At 49.2% G+C, this 23,989-nt stretch overlaps 1 protein-coding gene across 2 annotated transcripts in view; it reads left to right on the forward strand.

Moving 5' to 3' along the window:
• Positions 1 to 23,607, forward strand: part of CYFIP1 (cytoplasmic FMR1 interacting protein 1) — a 488,976-nt gene extending 465,369 nt beyond the window's left edge. For both annotated transcript variants that reach the window (XM_078658231.1, XM_078658230.1), the window contains exon 31: positions 22,540 to 23,607. In XM_078658231.1, coding sequence (XP_078514357.1) covers positions 22,540 to 22,704 — 165 coding nt within the window. In that variant the 3' untranslated portion in view covers positions 22,705 to 23,607. The remainder of the gene's footprint in view (positions 1 to 22,539) is intronic.
• The last annotated feature ends 382 nt before the right edge of the window (positions 23,608 to 23,989 follow it).

Below are 23,989 nucleotides of genomic sequence, written 5' to 3' on the forward strand. Positions count from 1 at the left end.
TATGTCCACGACTGTGGCGATTCGGCGCCATGCTTGGCTGAGATCTGACAACTTCTCACCGGACGTCCAGAATGCCCTCATGGACATGCCATTTGATGGCAGTCGCCTGTTTGGTGGCAAGGCGGACCACGCGCTGGAGCGCTTCAAGGACTCCAGGGTCACGGCCAAGTCCTTGGGTCTTTCGACCCAGCGCCAGCAGACGGGTTCGTTTCGCCCCTTTCGTGGCCAAGGAAGGGGCGGTCCCACACAAGCTGCCAGCCACGCGCCGCAGAACGCTCCCCAGCGCGGTGGCGGCCGTGGTTTCCGCCGTGGTGGCGGTAGAGGGCAGCGGCGAGGTCAGTCCACACCTCCCCCCGCTGCAGCCTCCAAGTCTTCCTAGTCCGAGCTTTCGGGCTCACGTGACGCCAGTGGGTGGCAGGGTTCGCCATCACCACTCCCGCTGGCGCGCGATTACATCGGACAGGTGGGTGCTGCAGCTCGTCCGAAGGGGCTACTCCCTCCCCTTCGAGTCCACTCCTCCAGCCATGCCACCGCAGAACCACCGTGTGTCGGGGGACCACTTGACACTTCTGCAGGAGGAAGTTACGGCCCTCTTGGCCAAGGGGGCCATCGAGCGCGTTCCTGGGCCAGAAGTAGGGTGTGGTTGCTACTCCCACTACTTTCTGGTGCCCAAGAAGGACAAAGGAGGCCTGCGTCCTATCTTGGACCTACGGAACGTCAACGGCTTCCTCCGGAAGGAGAAGTTCAAGATGTTGTCTTTGGCTCAGGTCTTGGCTGCTCTAGACCCACAAGACTGGATGGTAGCGTTGGACTTGCAGGATGCGTATTTTCACATCCCCGTCCTGCCGGCCCACCGGCGTTACCTGCGGTTCACGGTAGGCCACGAGCACTTTCAGTTTATCGTGCTCCCATTCGGCCTTACCAGCGCCCCACGGGTGTTCACGAAAGTGATGGCGGTGGTCGCAGCTCATCTGCGCCGGTTAGGGGTTTCAGTCTTCCCCTACCTCGACGACTGGTTGTTGAAGGCGGGCTCGCCCCAGACAGTCGTCCACCACCTCCAGATGACGGCAGACCTCCTGCACGAGCTGGGGTTTTCCATCAACGTGCCGAAATCACACCTGTGTCCCTCTCAAAAGCTCCTTTTCATCGGAGCGGTTCTCGACTCGGCGCAGTTTCGGGTTCATCCTCCGGAACGGCGGGTCCGGGATATTCAGGCTCTGATTCCCATCTTTCAGCCGTTATCCCGGGTTTCGGTCAGGTTGACGCTGCGGCTTCTGGGGCTGATGGCCTCCTGCATCCTTCTGGTGCATCACGCCAGATGGCGGATGCGGGCTCTGCAGTGGGACCTGAAGTTTCAGTGGGCCCAGCATCAGGGCAACCTGTCCGACCATGTCCTGATCTCGGAGGGCACTGCGAGACAGTTGCAGTGGTGGCTTACGGACCGCGATTGGGTCAGAGGCAGATCCCTCTCCCTTCCCCAACCGGAGCACGTAGTTGTGACGGACGCGTCCCTCCAGGGCTGGGGAGGCCACTTGGGAGAGGCAGAGATCAGAGGCATCTGGTCTCCGGCGGAGTCCCGGCTCCATATCAACATGTTGGAGCTGCGGGCGATTCGCCTTGCACTGAAGGCATTCCTCCCCTTTGTCAACGGGAGTGTAGTGCAGGTGTTCACGGACAACACCACCGCCATGTGGTACTGCAACAAACAGGGCGGTGTGGGGTCGTGGACCCTTTGCCAGGAGGCTCTGCGTCTCTGGCAATGGCTGGAACGTCAGGGCGTGACTCTGACGGTTCAACACCTGGCAGGTTCTCTGAACGCCAGGGCGGACGAACTCAGCCGTCGGTGCTCGGTGGATCACGAATGGCGTCTGAACTCGGACGTGGCGAGAGGCCTCTTTCAGCAATGGGGAGAGCCTTGGTTAGATCTATTCGCCACAGAAGAGAACGCGCAATGTCATCAGTTCTGCGCGTTGGAGTTTCCAAGACGGCACTCGCTCGGCGACGCCTTTCGGCGCGAGTGGAGTTGCGGTCTGTTGTACGCCTTTCCGCCTATACCACTTCTGCCCAGAGTGCTGAAGAAGATCAGGCGCGACCGGGCCCAAGTTATCCTTGTGGCTCCGGACTGGGCTCGAAGATACTGGTATCCCGAGCTACTCAGCATGACAGTCGGTCCCTCGATCCGCCTGCCCCTTCAGGAGGACCTTCTGTCGCAGCAGCAGGGGACGGTCCTCCACCCGAACCTGTCCAGTCTCCACCTCCATGCTTGGAGATTGAGCGGCGACAGTTGAGGCCATTTGACTTGCCTCCTGAAGTCTGTGATGTAATTCTGGCAGCCAGGCGTCCCTCCACAAAGTCGGTATACGCCTGCCGGTGGAACAGATTTGTGGCATGGTGCACAGCAAAGGCTGTGGATCCCCTTTCTGCCCCTCTGTCTGAGGTTCTCCTCTTCCTTCTTTCCCTTGCCCAGCAGGGCTCTGCTCTGGGCACTATCAAGGGCCATCTTTCTGCCCTTTCCGCCTTCTTGAGGCTACCTGATCAGCCATCTTTATTCAAGTCCCCTATTGTGTTAAGATTCTTGAAGGGCATCACGCACATGTATCCACCTACTCCGTTCGTGATGCCTCAGTGGGACTTGAACCTGGTTCTGACATTCCTGATGTGCGCTCCCTTTGAGCCCCTTCATTCCTGTCCTCTTCGTCTTCTCACTTTAAAGACGGCCTTCCTGGTTGCCATCACCTCTGCCAGGAGAGTGAGTGAGCTCCAGGCTCTTTCTGTTACACCTCCTTTCTTGTCTGTTCATCCTGACAAGGTGGTTCTTCGGACTAGACCTTCTTTCCTGCCCAAGGTAGTCTCTGCTTTTCACATTGGGCAGTCCATCACCTTGCCCTCCTTCTTCCCGCCTCCGCATCCTTCAAAGGATGAAGAGCGGCTCCATCGTCTGGACCCAAAACGTGCGCTTTCATTTTACATGGATCGCACACGCCAGTTCCGGGTGGATGACCAACTGTTTGTTGGCTACGTGGGTGAGAAGAAGGGAAGGGCGGTACAGAAGCGGACCATCTCTCGGTGGGTCGTCCTGTGCATCAAAGCATGCTACTCTTTGGCTCGGAAGGAGCCTCCCGTTGGGCTGAGGGCCCATTCCACTCGGGCTACGGCGGCTTCTACTGCCCTGGGCCGGGGAGTCCCCTTGCAGGACATTTGCCAGGCGGCTACGTGGGCCTCGCTGCACACCTTTGCGAGGCACTACTGCCTGGACAGTCAAGTCCGGAGGGACGGCTTCTTTGGCCGTTCGGTCCTCCAGGACTTTCTGGTGTAGGTTGTATTGGTTCGCAGACCCACCACCGGGGTTGGTATTGCTGGGGTATCTATTCTAAGGTAAGGAATCTAATACTAACCTGTTTCTTTCAGATGAACAAGTTACTTACCTTCGGTAACGATATATCTGTAAGAAACAGTAGTTAGTATTAGATTCCTTACCGCCCCGCCCATCCTCCCCGTTCTGCGAACTGATACCTAGGGTTAAGGACATCCCTTTCAGGGCCCTAGTTTCAAATGGCACCAGTGTTAGTTCTCACATGGCTCTGCGTGTTCTGGCGCGGAAAAGCTGTGTGCAAAGAACTGACGTCAGCGCGCGGAGGCGGCGTCTATATACTCCAGCGACGTCATCACGGCGCACGACGCCGACGACGCGGAGCCGCAGGGGACGCCTGCAGACGACGCCTACCGACGCGCAGGGGTACTGCTACGCAAAAGTTTCCGGATCCAGACTGACGCCTGGGGATATTCTAAGGTAAGGAATCTAATACTAACTACTGTTTCTTACAGATATATCGTTACCGAAGGTAAGTAACTTGTTCATTCCGTAGAAAGTAGAACTTGCTATTATGCTGCGCTCAAAGAGTACTGCAAGCTCCTTATTGAGAAAAAAAGAGACTTTCTGGCCGAATGGATTAATAGTGCCAAGAACTCCTCCATGGAAATTTTTTAAATTGTGAAATCTTTCACCAATCCACTTGCGCTCACCCATACTCATCCCCCCTCACAGACATTATGCAACAAAATCTCCGACTTCTTAGAGGAGAAAATCGCTTTGATTTATGCCTCTTTTCCGGGCTCATTCAACGTATCTCAGACGATCAATGATCACTATCTGGAGCAGACTCTGAAGCCAATTTTCTCAGAATTCGCTGAGATCTCTGTAGAAGCCTCGTTGATCGAATTGCAGAAATGTTAATCAGCGACCCCTGGCCAGCCAAACAATATAGCGCCCTAGCAGAATGTCTTGACCCTTATCTAAACGCCATCTGTAACTCTTCACTTAGACTGGGAACGTACCCTGCAATTTGGAAACATGCTTTTCTTTTACCCATATTAAAAAAAGCCAACGCTGACCCGGAAATCACTAGTAACTACAGACCTATCTCTCTTCTTCCCACTCCAGCCAAGGTCTTAGAGAAACTAGTGTACCAGCAACTGGTTGGGTTCATTGAGACTAATAGCCTTCTCCATGAATCCCAATCCGGTTTCCGTCCTGGTTACCGCACAGAATCAGTTTTGATTGAAATGGCTGACTCCATACGATGGGCCGTGGATGGAGGTTCTAAGGCCATGTTGGTGCTGTTAGATTTATCTACAGCATTCAACACGGTCTCTCACCCCATCCTCTTAAATCACCTAAAGGGCATTGGCATCCAGGGAACTGTGTTGAACTGGCTGTCATCCTTCTTACATATCCATAAGCAATAGGTTTGGACTCACCCCTTCACTTCACCCGCTAAACCACTTAAGTGGGGAGTTCCCCAGGGCTCGGCCCTGAGCCCGCTCCTCTTCAATGTCTATTTCACCCCCCCCCCGGCAGAGCTGATCTTCAAAACTGGGATCAAAGTAACATCTTACGTGGATGATATCCAGCTATTGTTCACCTTTAGTGATGTGTCAGTCTCCAGCTTCGACCCGCTAAAGGATTGCCTTAAGAACATCGCCGCCTGGATGAACCGCAATTTTCTAAAACTTAATGCGGATAAGACCAAGGTCTTGTTTCTTAATTAACCCTTCCCCCCTTCTAATGTAGGGTGCCTCCTGAACTGGGTATTGCTCCCACACCTAAGGATCCGGTTAAAAACTTAGGTGTGAGATGGGACAAAGATTTGTCCCGCTCGGCGCATGTCCAAACAATCTCGGCAGTCTGTGTTGGCAAAATTAAAATTATTAGGAAATTCATCAATTATCTGCCTAATGCAACCCGCAAAAATACGTGGTCCATGCTTTGATAACCTCTCACCTTGATTATGCGAATGGCCTATACATGGGTCTTCCGCTTGGCCTGATCCATAGACTCCAGATCATTCAAAACGCCATAGCCCGTTTGATCTGCGGTGTCCTGCTTCGACACCACATCTCCCCTTATCTTCGACAACTTCACTGGCTGCCAATAGCCAAACGGATCGAATTCAAGTCCCTGACATTCACATACCCGTCAGACAAAGGGAGAGGCCCTGCCTATCTAAGGAGAAGACTCTGACCCTATCAACAATCCAGATCTTTAAGATCTAACAATAAACACTTTCTTGTCACCCCTTGGTTTGCAAAAGCTAGAATGGGAGGATGATCATTTGAGGTGGGGAACTACCGAAAAGATGCTGCTGGCGAAGACTGTGCAAGAGTCTGGTGGAATCCAACGGTGGATTATTGAAGAGAAGAATAGGAAAGCAGAGGGGCAGAGTCTATGCTAATCGGAGGTGACCAGGAGGCACAAAAGAGCAATGACCACCAATGTATGTATGTATGTATGTATCGCATACTTTTATAGCGCAGACTGTCACCCAGAGGGTATCCTGGCGGAAGATGACCAATGACGGAAGATTCAGGAGTGATGACAGTGACCTTGTCATAGCAGCTGTGAGGACCAGGCAATGTTGAGGAAGACCAGAAGCCGTTCACGAGCTGTCCCACGTCAGAAGTCGAAAACCAGGGGGTCGTGGTCCGGCAGGACCACCAACAAGCCTTGGCAGCAGCAACAGACGTGGAAAACAAAGAGGAGCAACGTTGGGACCAGTGAGGCGCAAGAGACTCGCCAAGTGCAGGAGAGTCGGAGCAAGCCCTGAGCAAGCAGGGGGGGTCCTCTGAAGCAGGAGAAGACCCTCAAGAGGACCCACAGGCCAAAGGCACAGGAGTTTAAGAGGACCTTGAGCAGCTCACCAAAGATGAAGGCCCAAGGTGCAGAGGATATGGTGAGGACGAAGATCTTGGCAGGAAGAGATGCTGGAGCTTCTTGTAGTCTGAAGCTCTCTGAAGTACATAGCCAACAAGCATTGGCAACAGCAAGGCGACACAGTGCACAAAGGTTCGGTCCCACCGGTTCCGACGAGGGATGCTGGCCTCAAAACGTGAGAGAGAACAGGGCCGACCTTGAAGGAGTTGCAGAACCACCACCTGTGTTGCTGGGCCTTTCGAAGTCTGTTGGACGTCAGGAGTAGCAGACCGGTCGGCTTCGTTACGGTGCCTGCAGATTCAGGGGAGTGACTCCTATACTCCAAGGGAGATTACTTTGGATGCCCTTGATGCCCACAAGTCTGTTGAAGATCATGGCAGAAGCACAGACACAGGCAAAGAAGAAGACTTGCAGAAAAGCAAGACCAGGAGCAATAGGAGTCTTCCTTGATGCAGTCTGGGTTCCAGGCGAAGTCCTGTGAAGTCCAAGTGTCCAGACGGTCGAAGAGAGACGTGGTTTCAGGCTTGAGTCTTGTCCCATGACGAATCTGAGGACCCACCCACAGGTAAGAATTTTATACCCAAGGAAAGGGATTAAGATGACTCAGAGGTCCCTCCTAGAGGAGGGTCAGGACAGATGGGAGGATACTGCCATGTCCTATGTCCAGTTCCGTGCCAGATCTGGACCAAAGAGCTCCCAGAACTGGTTTTAACTGTAGTATGCCCTTCTAAGCAGTCTGGTGGCACTGGCGAGCACCCCCACCCCAGCTCAATACACTAAATCCTATCTGGGAGGTGGTCACACCTCCCTATGACAGGAAACCTATTGTTCTACCTCCCCCTGCTTGAGTGCTACTCAGCAGCAGCAGGACAGAATAGTGTCTGCGGCCGGCAGCAGCTCTAGCTTGCTGGCAGACCCTAAAAGGCTGTTGCCGGGAGAACTGGGGCTTCCCGGAGGGGCCCCTCAGTGCACAGAATCATACCTCCAATACTGGTAACGGTGGTGGGGTATGATTCCAACATGTTTGAAGCCAATATATAGGTATCCATTGTGTAATGACGCATGGCCACTATATGTATCAAAATGGCTGACTGCACTTACAAAGCCTGGAGAATCGACTCCAGGGTTTGTATGGGGTGTCCTGTTCATGCATGGCACCCTCACACTTATAACCCTGCACCCTGAGTTCAGGGTTGTATGACCTGCATTAGGGGTGACTTATAGGTTTTAAGTGTAGTGACCTTAGATATAAGAAAACTTATATCTGTCATACGTGATGCTAGCGCCAACTTACACAGACTGCAATGTCAGGCTGGTAGTCACAATTGGAGTGGTCTCTCTTGGGTGGCATAATACATGCTGCAGCCATGGGAGACCTCTGGTGTACCTATGCCCTGGGTACCTTAGTACCATAGACTATGGACTTACATGGGTACACCAGTAGCCAAATGCGGAGGTACCACAGTACTTACCGTGACAAATTTAAGAAAGAAGCACAGTGGCTGGGGTCCTGATTAGCAGGATTCCAGACAGACTAGTCAAAAAACATACTGACACCAGCAGAAGGTGCTGGTAATCATGAAAACAGATCCTTCTTTCCTAAACAGTGTGTAAAGTGTTTGTGCAACACAATGAATACACCACCAAAAGAGACTCCACAATGGATTATATAAAAAATGATTATATTCTACATAAACTAAGACTAGAACAACATGATTCATAATTATGGCAGTTACTTAGATTGTACTCATTATCCTGATCACTGCGGGGCTTAAAACAACATGTATCATAAATACTTTGCACGTAATGCAGGTTGGTTTGGGTAAATCACATTAATCACAGAAAAAAACATAGGGCACAGCGCACTTGCGCTCCTAGTACATTTTATACAGTCATTTCTGTGTTATAATCTCAGGAAGACCCACATGATAGGAATACAGTGTATACCTTTCCAGTTATTCACATTAATCAGCTACCACTCGTTAAACCTTAGCCAACAAGGTAAAACGATAACATTCCCCTGTATACTGCTTAAGATATGCTGGTATACTGTTTAAGGTATGCAGGCTTAAAACGTATGCCACAGGAGCACCTGCGCGCCTACTGCACAGGATACGGTATTGGGGTTTCACCCTTTCCGGAATTTAGAAAAAGTGCCTTTCCTTCTGCTTAGAGCTCTACAGTAACCTGTGAGGACCCCCGCGCACAAAGTCAGGAGGGAATCATCTTGATCACTAAGAGACAAAAACATTTGTTTTTCCAAGCTCCTTTTTGAACGAAGGGTGCAAGGTAAATGCACTCCCCTCTTCTGCGCGATCGCTGCATTGTGGTGACTCTCCCAATCCACTCGACCAGAAGGGGGCCGACGGCTTGTGCAAAGACAGGCCAGCAGCAAAAGTGCTCCCCAGGTCCTCCGTGACCTGTGCAGAGTGCAGCCAGTCACCCACGCATGCAGCGCGGCCATAGCACCTTTCTCTGCCTGATCCTGGCGGCTTCACACTGCTGCTGGACGAATCGGGTTAAGGCAGCCTCATCACAGGACCCAGGATATGGTCGCACAACGTAGAGTCCTGGTCCCTATGAGGCGAGGGGGAGGCAGTGCGGACATGGTCAGCCTCTAGGATCACTTGCCATCGAGGCTTTCATGGGGGCAATGCTGAGAGGCACTGCAGATTGCTCACCATTGTGCGTCCCTATTGGTGGGAAGCCCCCAATGGAAAATAAGTGTGGGGGGGGCAGCTGAGCCCACTAGGATCCCTCCACTCTGCCCAGAAGCGCTGCTTTCTGTCAGCCCTCAGCAGCTGTTCACCACAAAATGATTTGGAGGGTTTTTAGGCGAGGAGCAGCTGGTCACAGCTCCTCATGTAGCCCACTACTGCCGGGCTCCCAAAAGAAGTCCCAAAAGAGTCCCAATGCAGCAGGGTTGTCAAGCAGTCTTTTCTGGCCCTGAAGTTACCAGAACGGGGGGGGCAAGCCAAATGGCCCTCGGAGAGCATTTGGAGGCACAAAGCAAACAGACAGCCCAACACATCGTGTCACTTTGCAAAGCTGCAGTCCCTCCAGCAGCACAGCAGGACAGCGAAACAAGGCAAGTAGTCCAAATGGTGATTCCTCCTGGTAGCCCAGCAGTCCTCTGACAATGTGCAGATTGTCGAGCCAGCAACGTCTGGTTACAAGTCCCATGCAGTGTCTAAACACATGCGTTCAGAGCCTCAGTACTTATACTCAATAATGTCTTTGATGAAGGGGTGACTTTGAAGGAACCCTTATAAGTGGCAACAATTCCCTTCAATTCATCCCTGGCTTCAGACGATTAGTGGGAGGTAAGTCCGCCCTTTGTGTGAGGGCAGGACACAACCTATTCAAAGTTAAGTGTGAACCACCTCTCCCTCTACCCACCTATGAAGACTGTCAGTATGCAGATGAATGCAGATGTCACACCCAGCCCTTCCTGTGTGTTGGCTGTCTGGAAAGTATGCACCGAGTGTAGCTGTCACCTAGCCCAGACATTTATTTGAGGCAGGCTGCAAAGCACAAAGTCATACACACAGAGAAATGCCCACTTTCTAAAAGTGAAAAATATGTATATGCCAACCCACTCTATTTGATTTTGCTCTAAATCATTAGCAACAAATCAAACTCAATTTTGATTTGTTAGGTATATTTATTTTTACCTTCTCTTTTTTAAGTTCACTTCATAGAAAAAATCAATCGTTTCTATGTCAGAAAACAACACAACATATATAACAAATATATACATCAACTTATGCACACCATTTACAAAAAAACATTAACCAAAAAACATTATTACATCCACATTCACTGTACATTATACACTAAACTTTCATTATGTACAACCTCATTTATACAAATCTATTTTCAGCCGTTCCTCTGGCAAATATTAGCTCTTCGCCTTATTGACCCTCAATGATTACAATTAGAGGAACAGTAATGAACAAAGTCATAGTCAACAGGAGATAACACCATTATCAATTCGGTGAGTCAATAGTTATTAATATTTTTAAATTGTATCTCCGTTCTGCCGACGCGTTTCGAACACCACACAACAGTTATGGGTTCTCCTCAGGGCCTTGTCACTTCTGTCTGCATGTGTATAGAAAAAAGAAAAGCACCAAACGGTGTTTCAGTATCAGTTCTCTAGCCTCAAAAAAAAAACAAAAAAAAAACACTTTCTAAAAGTGGCATTTCTAAAATAGTAATGTAAAATCCAGCTACACAAGTAAGTAGAATTTATCACCACTATTCTAAACATACCGAACATGGCCTTGCCACTTCTTTCTGATCAGGGAGTACCACTTAAACATATATACGGGAATTCCCAATGCTAGCCTGTGAGAAAAGTAGGCCTCACAGCAGTGAAAAACGAAATAGGCTGTTTGTTACTACCAGGACATGGCACACATAAAGGCACATGTCCTAACTTTTACTTACACAGCACCCTGCCTATAGGGCTCCCCAGGGCCTCCCTCAGGGGTGACCTATGTGTTGTAAAAGGGGAGTTTAAGGCTTGGCAAGTAGTTTTAAATGCAATGTCAAAGTGGCAGTAACCTGTGCATACAAGTCCTGCAGTGGAAGGCCTGAGACCGATTTTAAAGGCTACGTCTATGGGTGGCACAAGCAGTGCTGCAGGCCCACTACTAGCATTTAATGTACAGGTCCTGGGTAAACGGGATACCACTTTAAAAGGGACTTACAAGTAAATCAAATATGTCAAACATGTAAACCAGTCATACCATGTTTAGAGGAGAGAGATCATGCACTTTAGCACTGATTAGCAGTGGTAAAGCGCCCAGAGTCCTAAAGCCAACAAAAAGAAGATCAGAAAAATAGGTGAAGGAAGGCAAACGTTTGGGGATAACCCTAGGCCAGGCCCAACACCTTCCCTCTGCTGCGAGAAGTCCAGGGCATTCCTGATGTTTCAACCTCAGTCCTGGATCTCGGTGAGAACAGCTCTGAGGCTTCTCGGCCTCTTAAGCCTCCTGCATCTTCCTGGTAGTCTACCCCAAGTGAGACGTTGTCTCTGTGATGGAATATGAAATTGTAGTGGGCCAAACAATAAAGAAATCTGTTGGATGCCATCTGCAATGTGTCGTCGGTGCCTACACTCAACAGCTGCTTCTGTACTCTCCGTGTACCGCTTACTTTGCGCTGTGTTCTCTGATCAGGTGGTCCACAGGATCTGATTCCAAGCACTGACAACTCGAAACACAAACCTCCCTTTAATGTAACTGCTCTGTACCTCTGTAAGAAAGTGGCTCTATATATACTGGACCAAAGTAAGGTACAGTATGTATAGAGTCCCCAGTCTCCAGAGGTATGACAGAGGTTAAAGTTAGATATAACCTTACTCTCTAAAGTGGTAGCTTGGTCGAGCAGTAAGGCAGTATCAGAGGACAGAGTAAAGCATTTGTTGTACACACTCAATCAGCAAAAGGTTTCATACACTCAAGAACTGAACTCTAGGCCAATTGTTTTATATCAAAAGATATAGTTGTTTTATTTTAGAACCAACAGGTATCAAAATATACTGTTCTCAATATGAGTGACTTTAGATAATTACTTTGTAAAAAGGCAATAGACTTTGTAAGTCCAATAGCAACAGTGGTTGCAATAGGCAACACAATTTCAAACACAATTTAACATTGAGCTCAATGGGTTTTTCTACATAAATGCAGTTGATTACTTTAAGGATTACTTTTTTAACCACAAGCCTGGCTCCTGGATTCAGTCCGGGGACAAAAGCTGTAAACAGTTAAGTAAAAGCGTTTTGGTTACAGTTGTGATTTTTAAAGAATATAAATGTATTTTCAAAGTTGCCACTTAAAAACTTTTCAGTGAAAACCAACCAATGTTATCCTATGGGAGGAAATTTAAGTCACAGGTAAAGTAGGTTCTCGTTACTTGTGTAATCCAGTACTGGACTCCTAAGTTCAGCACTGGGACCTCTACCTAAGACAGGTAAGTAATTACGGTTTGGTATTTGGTACGATTTTTAAAGAATATCTGTAGTTTGCAAAAATCGACACTTAAAAGAAATTTCACAGAAAAACAGTCACTGGATTCCTATGGAAGAAAATGCAGGTAACTGGTAAGTACAGTTAGGATTACTTTTGCGGTTCAGTACTGGGATAAAAGGTACAGTACTGGCTTTTCTCCTGATCACAGGTGAGTAATTCAGAATTTGTTATTCGGCTGATTTTAAGTGAATATTTTAAAGTTTCAAAACTCCACACTTAGAAGAAATTTCAAGTGAAAAACAGTCAATGTTAACCTCTGGAAGGAAAGTGAGTTATCGGCTTTTAGGTAAGTACTCGACTGGTGGAGTTAAGGTTCTGGGCATAGACTCAGAGGTCTCCCAGGGTCGGAAAGGTACAGTAGTTACACCCTCAGCGGCACAGGGGCAGCCGGGTGCAGAGAGAGTAGGCCCACTGCAATCCAATGGAGGGTAGGGGGCCTTTGGTTGGTGGCTGCAAGTAAGTAGGCCACGCGGCTGTGGGAACTGAGCTCCTGCTCACTTACTCGGGGCAAGTGGGGAAGTAGAGCAGAGTAGTAGTTGCACGTCCAGCGGCACTCGGGCGGCTGGTTGCAGGATGCCCTTGAGCCGTCAGGCGCTCAATGTTATCCAATGGGAAAGTTAAAAAGTGGACAAAGTCTGCAGACTCGGGGACGGAGATTCTTCAGGTACGACCACCACTTTCAGAGGTAAGTTGGGATCTTGGAGGAGAGGTAGGTACCCCAAAGGAAGGCACAGGGTGCCGCAGGGCGCTGGGTGCAGGGGTGTCTTTTGGTGTCGAGAAATCTTACCCTCAGCTGGTCGCGGTTGGAGGGGTCCCTGAGTCTGAGGCTGCAGGCGTTGTCTCGTTCGTCGAGAAGCGTCTTGGGGCACTGGACTTCGGGTCCCAGTCGCCGGAGGGACTTCCTAGTGGCACCAGGGGTATTGCTGTTTGAGCAGAGCCACTGCTTGTGGGAGTCCCAGTCTTTTGGAAGGTTCAAGGCAGGCAGGTCCTCAGGGGGTTTTCGAGGTTGCTGTACGCAGGAGACGCCGGAGTTTAGCAGGAGCAGATTCAAGGATCAACAGGCCTGTAGGGTTCTGGGGCCAAGTCAGTGGGCGTCGTCCTTTTGTTAGCAGCTGCACGGCAGGTCTTCTTGTTTCTTGTTCTTCTTCTTGTTACAATCAGGATCTGAGGAAGGAAGCTTCAGGGTGAGCCTAAATACTAAATTTAGGTGCTTTACAGGTAGGGCAAGGGCAGGGACCAATGGGTCCCTATCCTGGGGTGGGTACACCCCCTAGCCTGCTCCTCTCCTGTGGGAGGGGGGCAGGGGCCTTGCTGTGATTGGGCAGGGCTCCCCATCTTCTAGATGGCCGGAGCCCGGAGTCGTGCTTCACCTCCCCTCTCCCACCTGAGGGGTGGGGTTGGCATAGACCTGCGCACCCCCTTTCCTCACTTAGGGTTTTCTGCCGTTCTTCCCGCCAGAGTGGGGGTCAGAACCGGTGGGCGCCAGTTGCTGAGTACAGCAAGTGGCCTTGAGAAGCTCACAAAGGCGGTATGCCTTTGAAGCTTCCCCTGCCCATCCTGGTGGAGGAGGCTTGGCACCTCGTCCCAGGATGTGAATTGTTGCAGGCCCCCGAAAGCGGCAAGCTCTCGACCCAGGGGTCCAGAAACATGTCTGGTGGTGGCAGACTCGGTAGCCACACAGTCAGGACACTGGGAGTTGGTTAGGTTTCAGGTGGCATCTCTACGATGCCCTCAGTCGTGCATTTTACAATAAATCCCACACTGGCATCAGTGTTTGATATCAAACTTCTCAGTCTTCAGTGAAGCCATCATGGTGCTGTGGAGTTCGTAATGACGACCTCCCAGCACCATATACTCTTAATGGCAGCACTGCACTTACAGTGCCCAGGAATGATCCTGGGTACTGTAGGGGCACAGGGCTCATGCACCTGTGCCCACACCACTGGCACCCAGCTAGAGGGGTTACTTATGTATGCCAGAGCAGTGGGATTGTGGGCATGGCACACAGTGATGTGTGCCATGTCGACTCTCTGTTTAGTTCTGTACATAGACACTCAGCCTGCAAAGGCAGTGTGTGGGTGTCAGGGTACAGGGCCCCTAAGGGTGGCACAATAAGTGATGCAGCCTTTAGGGGTCTTCTCTGGTCACCATGCCCTGGGTACCTAGGGTACCATTTACTAAGGGCTGACAGGTGGCCAGAGATGCCAATTGGGTTTTAGTTTCAAAACAGTTTTAGGGAAGGGACACAGGCCCTGGGCACCTGGTTGGCAGGAACCCAGGGCACACTCAGTCAAAGCACATCAGCAATTCAGCAAAAAGTGGGGGCATACCCATGCAAGAAAGATGTCACTTTCTCACAGCCTCCACTTTGTCAGGATAGCTGTCGGGCATCTACATCATGATGTCATCTCTATTCTCTTCTGGCTCTCAGCCAATGCTTTCCCAACGAACCAAGATGGCGCCTCAAGTCAACACAGTGACTTGCTTGGGTGAGGCTTTCTGGAATCTCCCAAGACAGCAAATTACATAAGCACACCAATGTCACTGGCCGTTCCGAACTCGGATGAGCCACTGCATTAACTGTTACCAGCTTTGGTGCACTTCACCGTGTTTTTCCAGGAGAGAAACACTTACTTTTCCTCTGTTGGGGGTAAGATACTCTCTGCACTGAGGTGAAGAAATCCACCTCCCTTTGTTAGTCACCTGACAGGGTAAGTCAGTTTCTAACTCTCTGTACTGGCTGTGTTGAGGTGCAACTTTATTCTTTATCTTGTCGTCTGTCACCAGTGCAAAGCATGAATCATCACACAAAAAAAATAAAAGGTGAGTTTTTTGAAGATTTAACAGTAAAACCAGTTCAGCCACCACACTCTGCTAAAACTTTCCTCCGTGAAATCCCCCAGCTACCGTACCAGAATTAAACACTTAGAAGCTCATTCTGGAGATACCACACGCCCAAAGAGAAAGATGTCAACAAAATAACAACGCGTATATGGGTTCGAGGCATGTGGGCTGCTAAATTCATATCTATTGCATAGATCGCCGCCTAGTGTTGGGTCCGGATGATTGCACATTGTTGTCCTGGAAGAGTCTTCGAAGTATCACGAGATAGGTGGCTCCTCCCCTGGACTACAGTGCGCATGGGCATCGGCTCCATCCCCAGATTGTTTTTTTCCGCCATTGGGTTCGGATGTGATTTCGACGGCTCCTTGTCGGAATCGAAAGAAACTTACTTCTTAAGGCCAAAAGGCCTTCGGTATTCGCGTCGGTATTGTTTGCGATCGGTCCCGAGCATCGTCTGACTCTTCGGGTCGGACTTCTGCGGAGTGGTTTACTCTTCGCGCATCGAGGCCCTGTACTCGCAGCAAGACCCCGGCGACTTCATCATGGAACGGAGTCCGTTCAAGCGCTGCCCCGTGTGTGGGTCTAAATACCCACACATCGACGTGCATCCAGTCTGTAATAAATGTCTATCGCCGGAACACGACGAGGACAACTGCATGGCCTGCTCCAAATTCAGGTCAAAGAAGACGCTCAAGCATCGGCGCGCGGCGCGACTTGAAGCCCTACACGCAGCCCCGGCACCCGACGACATATTCGACGACCCCGCAGAAGAAGGCCACAGCCATCATCTTCAAATCTCACCACCATCGACAGAGGGCGAGGCGGATCCAGAAGAATACATCGAAGGACAGAGCCAAGACCTTGAATACGTCGAGGAGGTAGGGGACGACGAAGAAGTCTATGGGGCCGCGGAAGATAGCTCAGAGGAAGAGCTATGCCCCGAACGTTACTCGACTCAGGCTCAGGTCACGGGATCGCCACTCGGCCTTACCCACGACCCTGCACCGATATCCCCAGCCCCGCCTTCGGGCCCGGCCACGGATACACCGGAGGAGCCACCGTTGCGTGTATCGAAACCGAAACCGCAACCATTGCTGTCGACAACACCTAAGATGGCCGACATCACGCTAAAAACGAAAACGAAACCTTCGGTCTCCACGGCTCCTAAAATGGCCGCCGACTCGGCAAAACCAAAACCGAAACTTATGGCTTCGACAACATCTAAAATGGCCGACGTCCCGTCCAAGCCAACGAAGCCTGCTCCGTCTTCAACTCCGTCGCCTTCGGGCCACACGAAGTCAAAGAAGACTGTCGACTCACCGGCGCCTCAAACGGTGGCCAAGGACACGTCCTCCAAAAAGGTCGTCCATCCTACCTCGACGTCTGCAGCGTCTACCACCAAACGCACGGTCGAAGCCAAGTCCACTAACGCCCAGGATCCGACAGCTGGAGCCACTACTCATCGGCACAAGGATGCCGGAACGGCATCGACGGCGTCGGCGCCTAAAACTACCACAGGGCAGCGTCCCGTGGAAGGCCAGGAATCATCGGTGGCCACTTCTGCTACGCCGAGGTCCTCCGAAGCGGACGAACATGAAGCGTCGGTTGCCAAACCCTCGGCTTCCTTTACAAAACAGGTCACCGACTCCCTCAAGAGAATTCGGGAGAAAGCCCTGACGTCGGCGTCTACCGCACCGTCGGATCCGAGACCTGCAAAGTCGTCCTCCAAGCTTCTCTACGTTCTACCACCAAAAGTGGCGCCGAAGGCGTTTGTGGCCAAAACGGTCTCAAAGAACACCGAAACGCCGGAATCTTCGACGCCCAGTCCCAATTTGCCTCGGCCAACTGCGTCGGAGGACAATTCGGAGCACTACATCGATGCCCACACGGGGAAATTGACACTTTATAAAAGAAAGATCACTTCCCAACCATTGGAATCATTTGTTATTCCACTGAAAAAGAAAAGGCCGGCACAGGACATAACTCCACTTGTTGAACCTATTCAGCCTCCACCAAGGAGGAGTCCAACACCTTCCCCCCACCAATCAGGGGGCGAGGATGATGAACAAGATGACCAATATAACTTCCCTACTGGAAATGACCCTGATGTACACCAGGACCCATGTGTCGACGCTGGGGACCAGGACAGCCATCAAGTGGTGCAGGACCCTCAGGTTTTTGGGTCACGTACGTCACCTACTGAGGACTTAGCAGCATTCACTGCTTTAATAGAACGGGCAGCTGCAAATCATAATGTGGACATGCACTCTGACCCGGTGGAGGAAGATTTCCTGTTTGACACTTTCTCTGTCTCAGAAAGAACAGTCAAAACACTCCCCATGCTGAAAGGTGTCCTTAAACATGCACCAGAGATCTTTAAGGAACCAACACGAGCAAGGGTGGTAAACCCACGTATTGAGAAAAAGTACAGGCCAGCACCTGGAGACCCTGCATATATTCGGGGACAGTTGCCTTTGGACTCATTGGTGGTCGCAAATGCCCGCAAAAGGGCCAACTCCCAAACGACGGGTGAAGCTCCTCCCCCAGACAAGGAGTCGAAAGTGCTTGAGGCTTCTGGCAAGCGGGTGGCTGCGCAGGCTGCCAATGTATGGCGTATAGCAAACACACAAGCACTGCTGGCGCGTTACGATAGGCCGCATTACGACACCCTAGAACAGCTCCTTCAACATCTACCTGATGAGTATAAAGAAGCAGGCGAAATGCTCATTCAAGAGGGGAAGCTTATATCAAATGCTGCAATTAAGTGTGCACTTGATGTCGCGGACACAGCGGCTAGGGGGATTAACACTAGCGTCATGCTAAGGCGCCAAGCCTGGCTTCGTATATCTGGTTTTAAGCCTGACATCCAAACTACAATCCTCAACCAGCCCGTCAATCCTGACAGACTGTTTGGCCCTGATGTAGACACCACACTTGAAAAGATTAAGAAGGACAACGAGACTGCTAAGTCCATGGGGGCTCTCCAATCTCAACAGTTCAGGGGCAACACTTTTCGTCGCTCAGGTGCGCGTAGTGTTACCAGAGCACACTTGGGACAACAAACACAATTCGCAAGAGGTGGTGCGCAATCCTCGTACCCCAAGTAAGGTAGAGGGGGTTACAGAGGTAACAGTGCCAAAGGCAGAGGCTGGGGAAACAACAACTCACGTTCCTCTGCCACAAACAAACAGTGACTCCCTGTCACTGCCCCCCGACCATCCAACACCTGTCGGGGGAAGACTCCAGCAGTTCCTGCCGGTCTGGTCATCCATCACCACAGACAGGTGGGTGAGAAAACTAATTCAGTACGGTTATTGTTTGGAGTTAATATCCACTCCTCCCAATATTCCCCCAAAACACCGTCCTATGTCGGCAGAGCACTTGCACTTATTGCAGCAGGAGGTGCTAGTAATGCTGCAAAAAGGAGCAATCGAACTCGTGCCAGTGGAAGAGGAAGGAACAGGGGTCTATTCCCTGTACTTCCTCATCCCAAAGAAGGACGGATCCCTCAGACCCATTCTGGATCTACGCCCTCTCAACATGTATATACTGTCAGAACATTTTCACATGCTAACACTGCAACAAATCCTTCCCCTTCTCAACCAAGGGGATTTCCTAGCAACCTTGGACCTCAAGGATGCTTACTTCCACATCCCGCTCCACCCGTCCCACAGAAAATACCTCAGGTTCACCATTCTCAACAAGCACTATCAGTTCAAAGTCCTACCCTTCGGGGTGACTACTGCCCCCAGAGTGTTTACAAAGTGTCTGGCGACAGTGGCAGCGCACCTCAGGAGACAAAACATACATGTCTACCCGTACCTCGACGACTGGCTCGTTCAAGCAAAGTCGGAAAGACGGTGCGCCTCACACATGTCCCACACTATTCAACTCCTTCACAGCCTGGGGTTCTCCCTAAACTACCCAAAGTCGCACCTTCAGCCAGCCCATATGCGGCAGTATCTGGGCGCGACAATAAACACCCTGACTGCTATGGCTCAACCAAACACAGTCAGAATCAACAGCATTCAGTCGCTAATCCAAAGGTTCAGACCGCAACACTCCCTTCCAGCGAGAGTGTTCATGCAGTTGATAGGCATGATGGCCTCCTGCATCTTCATAGTCCCGCACGCAAGGTTGCACATGCGTCCCCTCCAAGAATGCTTAGCAAATCAATGGACACAGGCTATGGGACAACTGACAGACCTAGTGTTGGTGACCGGTCGGGCATACAACTCTCTGCATTGGTGGAATCCACACAACCTTTGCAAGGGACGACCGTTCCAAGAGCCTGTGCCACAGATTGTCCTAACAACGGACGCATCTCTCCAAGGGTGGGGAGCGCATGTACTCCACTACACTGTGCAGGGACTGTGGTCACCCCAGCAACAACGATTGCACATCAACTACCTGGAATTGATGGCAATCTTCATGGCGCTCAAGTCCTTCAAAGTGCATCTGTGCAACAAGGTCGTGTTGATCCGGACGGACAACATGACAGCCATGTACTACATCCAGAAGCAGGGAGGTACTCACTCGCCACAGCTGTCTCATCTGGCTCAGAGCATGTGGAAGTGGGCCATTCAGAGGAACATCTTCCTCATGGCAGAACACCTCCCGGGCAAGGACAATCAGATGGCGGATCTGCTCAGCAGATACAGCCATCAGATGCACGAGTGGGAGATACATCCATCAGTACTCCACCCGTACTTCCAGCAGTGGGGTCATCCAGAGATAGACCTGTTTGCCACAAGGGAAAACGCAAAATGCCAAAGCTTTGCCGCTAGGTTCCCTCACCCGGAATCGCAAGGGAATGCGATATGGATGAACTGGTCAGGCAAATTTGCGTACGCTTTTCCCCCAGCGCCTCTCATTCCGCTGGTGGCAAGAAAGCTAAAGCAACACTCGATGACTCTCATCCTGGTTGCTCCAACGTGGGCACGCCAACCATTGTACACCCCGTTTCTAGAACTTTCCGTGGTACCGCATCAAAGGCTGCATCTCACATCCGGGCTCTTGACGCAGAACCATGGCGACATTCAGCATCCGGATCCGCAACAGCTCAATCTGGCGATCTGGCTCCTGAGGTCTTAGAATTTGGCTACCTCAACCTGCCTCCGGAATGCATGGATATCTTCCGCGAGGCAAGGAAGCCCACGACCAGAGCTTGCTATGCAGCGAAATGGAAGCGGTTTGTCATTTACTGTACTGACAACAATATCAACCCGCTGGATGCATCCATTCCTAACATCATCTGCTATTTTTTACATCTTTACAAATGCAATCTAGCGTACGCCTCCATTCGGATACATTTATCCGCCATAGCGGCTTATCTCCAGAATAGGCAGCACCTCTCTGTTTTCAGGGTGCCTGCCATTATAGCCTTCCTAGAGGGACTGAAGCGAGTCATTCCTCCAAGAACACCACCAGCTCCGGTGTGGAACCTCAATGTAGTCCTCACTAGGCTGATGGGCCCACCTTTCGAGCCACTGCACTCCTGCGAAATTCAATTTCTAACGTGGAAAGTGGCTTTTCTCATTGCTGTCACATCGCTCAGACGTGTTAGCGAGCTGCAAGCGCTCACAATCCAAGAGCCATTCATCCAAATACATTCCAACAGGGTAGTGCTCCGCACTAACCCTAAATTCCTTCCAAAGGTGGTGTCGCAGTTTCATATCAACCAAACTATTGACCTGCCTGCATTCTTCCAAAACCCACAAACGGTAGCAGAAAGAATGCTTCATACATTAGACGTTAGGAGGGCCCTAATGTACTACATTGACAGAACTCAACACTTTAGAAAGACACAACAACTTTTTGTTGCCTTCTCACCACAGCACAAAGGCAACCCCATTTCCAAAGCAGGAATAGCCAGATGGATCGTTAAGTGCATTCAAATCTGTTATCAAAAAGCTAAACGCACTTTAACAATACCCCCAAGGGCGCACTCCACACGCAAATTGGGGGCCTCCATGGCGTTCCTGGGGAACATTCCCTTGGAAGACATTTGTAGAGCAGCCACTTGGGCTACACCACACACGTTTACCAAACATTACTGTGTAGATGTGCATTCCAAACAGCAAGCAGCTGTAGGACAGGCTGTTCTCAAAACACTTTTTCAAGCTTCTGCAGCTGGCACGGGCAACCGCCCTTAATGGAGGGACTGCTATGTATTCTATGCAATAGATATGAATTTAGCAGCCCACATGCCTCGAACTGAATATGCTACTTACCAGTATGCATCTGTTCTTGGCATGTAGGGCTGCTAACATTCATATCGCCCGCCCTCCTCCCCGGTGCCCGTAGCGGCTGCAGACACTCTCTTGCATTCGTCATTAGCATGGACATCCTTTACACTATTTCACTCCATCTCTGCCACAATGGCTAAAAACAATCTGGGGATGGAGCCGATGCCCATGTGCACTGTAGTCCAGGGGAGGAGCCACCTATCTCGTGATACTTCGAAGACTCTTCCAGGACAACAATGTGCAATCATCCGGACCCAACACTAGGCGGCGATCTATGCAATAGATATGAATGTTAGCAGCCCTACATGCCAAGAACAGATGCATACTGGTAAGTAGCATATTCACTATTGACAATTGTGGATAATTCAATTCCACTGTTGCATGCTTCATCGTCTAGCACGAATCCTGTACACATCAGGACCAATTCAAAATGAAGAATTTTGCTCACAGTGGGTTACTACTATGGTTGGAGCAAATTTCAGAATTTTGGGGAATTCTAAAAGAACTTCAGGAGTAGTCAAGGACATTTAAGACTGTGGTAGATGTAATCGAGTATTCAGATTTATAACTATTTCTGCAGGTGGAATTGTACCAGTTACTCATATGGAAATTGAACGTATGTGTGCCTTTGCACGTTTAAGTCCCCGCTTGTACACTTCTTGTTGAGGAACCTCTTTCCTAACACTTTCATTATGTTGGGGGTTCTCCTTGCTATTCCTACTGTGGAATGTTCCACCCCTGCACATTCTGTCAGTTTCACTATTCCATATGCATGAATTGGTGTGTTTTGCACATCTAAGTAACAGTTTTTGCAAAAACATTTAAGAATCCTTCTCTTGAGAGGCTGTGGAAATGTTCGTTCTTGTACAGTTATTAGTGCTTCCCATGACACTGAAGATAGCTCTAAGACTTAAGTCTTCTGCAAAGATCGAACCAACATTACCTAGGGGGGATGGTTACCTGCACGTGTCCTCTTTTGCCAAAATGCCTTCGCACTTTTAGACAGCTTTTTCTTTTTTCACTTTCTCCGTATGTCCTCGTTCATCTGTTCTTCAGTCAAATTAGCAGTTTAACTGTTGCCCTTTTGTTGAAATATCTCATATACCCTCAAGCGTTATTGTACAAGAATAAGTCTGTGTTATTATTCAGTACTGTAATTTCGTCACCTATCTCCTGAGCATTTGAATTCATTTTTCAGCCCTTGAAGAAAATGGTAGAGAGAATTCGCAAGTTCCAGATAGTGAACGATGAGATCTTCACCATCTTGGACAAGTACTTGAAGGCCGGCGATGGAGAAGGTACCCCCGTGGAGCATGTCCGTTGTTTCCAGCCACCTATCCACCAGTCGTTGGCAAGCAACTAGTTTGCTGTTCAGTGCTATATATGTTTAATGCCAGTATGCTAAAAGTGCTTTGTGGATTCAAGACCTGAAAATATACTGTAATAAATTACCCGGACCACATTATTTTTGTAGATTTCTAATCCTCTTTGGAAGCGGATGCTCTGTTTTTATTTAGATGCATTAATATTGCCAGACTGGAAATACTTTTCAATTTTGTGGAACTTTTGAAGCTGTAAAGCGACTGGGACCTAACCTCTATAGAAAAAGATCCGCACAATGGCCTTTTAAGCAGCAAAAGCAGTTGCCACTAAGAAGCTTGGTGGTGTTGTAAAATGCTAGAGACGAAGAGGAATATTTATTAAAACGTATTTGCAATCTTGTTATGGGAGTAATATTTGACTAGCAACAATAATGGCTTTAATTCTTCTTGTCCAATCACTGAGACTACAGAACTCTGTACCAGCATTTTAACCACGTATCCTTAGGATCTTCTATAGACATTTGTAAAATTCACGCATATTTTTCTAATCTAAATAGTTTTATACATTTGGTATTAAAAGCCTGGTAAACAGAAAATGGTGTATAGCCGTATATATTTTGTTTAATTGCTCAAATACTTTTCATACAGAGTTTGTTTTATACCTGGTCGACTGACAGCTTTAATCTCTTCTCATTTGTCCATACAAATTACACTGCACACTACTAAATAAGGTGACTAGGGCACAAAATCATTTTATAAGCTTTTGCTTCCAACTCGTTTGTAATAAGAGAATATATGCCATTAATTAATTGCTTTATTTCAGTACATTTATAAATTACGTTTTTCTCTCTTGTTAATACTCTTCCTTTTCTATCTGTTAACAAACTTTGTGATTTTAAATTCTATACCTGCAATATATTTTCAATAAATACTACAAACTGAAAGTTTGTTTGAGTCACGTCTGGTGTCTACATGTGTGTGTTGGAAGTATGTGCTGAATCCTGCTGCTACTATATCATCAATTGGTCTGGATTGCTCTTTTGATGTTATCTTGGCCTGACATTCTCTTAATTTGAGAGTGCTATTTGTGCATAGTGGGTTGCAGACGAGAGTGCACACAGCTTCATCCCTTTCCACCAGAAGTTGATTTGTGTGATTCATTTTTTTTTTCATTTTAATCTTGATTGTTATTAGATAGTAGTGGTTAAAAAGACATATGGGGCATCATGTTAGACCTTGTTTTCATAACCCTGTTATACGTTGTGTGAATTTTTTTTTAATGTGTGATTTTTTTTTTTTTAAATGATGATAGATTTCAGACTTTGG

This window comes from Lissotriton helveticus, chromosome 8 (genome assembly GCF_964261635.1).
Source record: "Lissotriton helveticus chromosome 8, aLisHel1.1, whole genome shotgun sequence".
In the NCBI taxonomy this organism is placed as follows: Eukaryota; Metazoa; Chordata; class Amphibia; order Caudata; family Salamandridae; genus Lissotriton; species Lissotriton helveticus.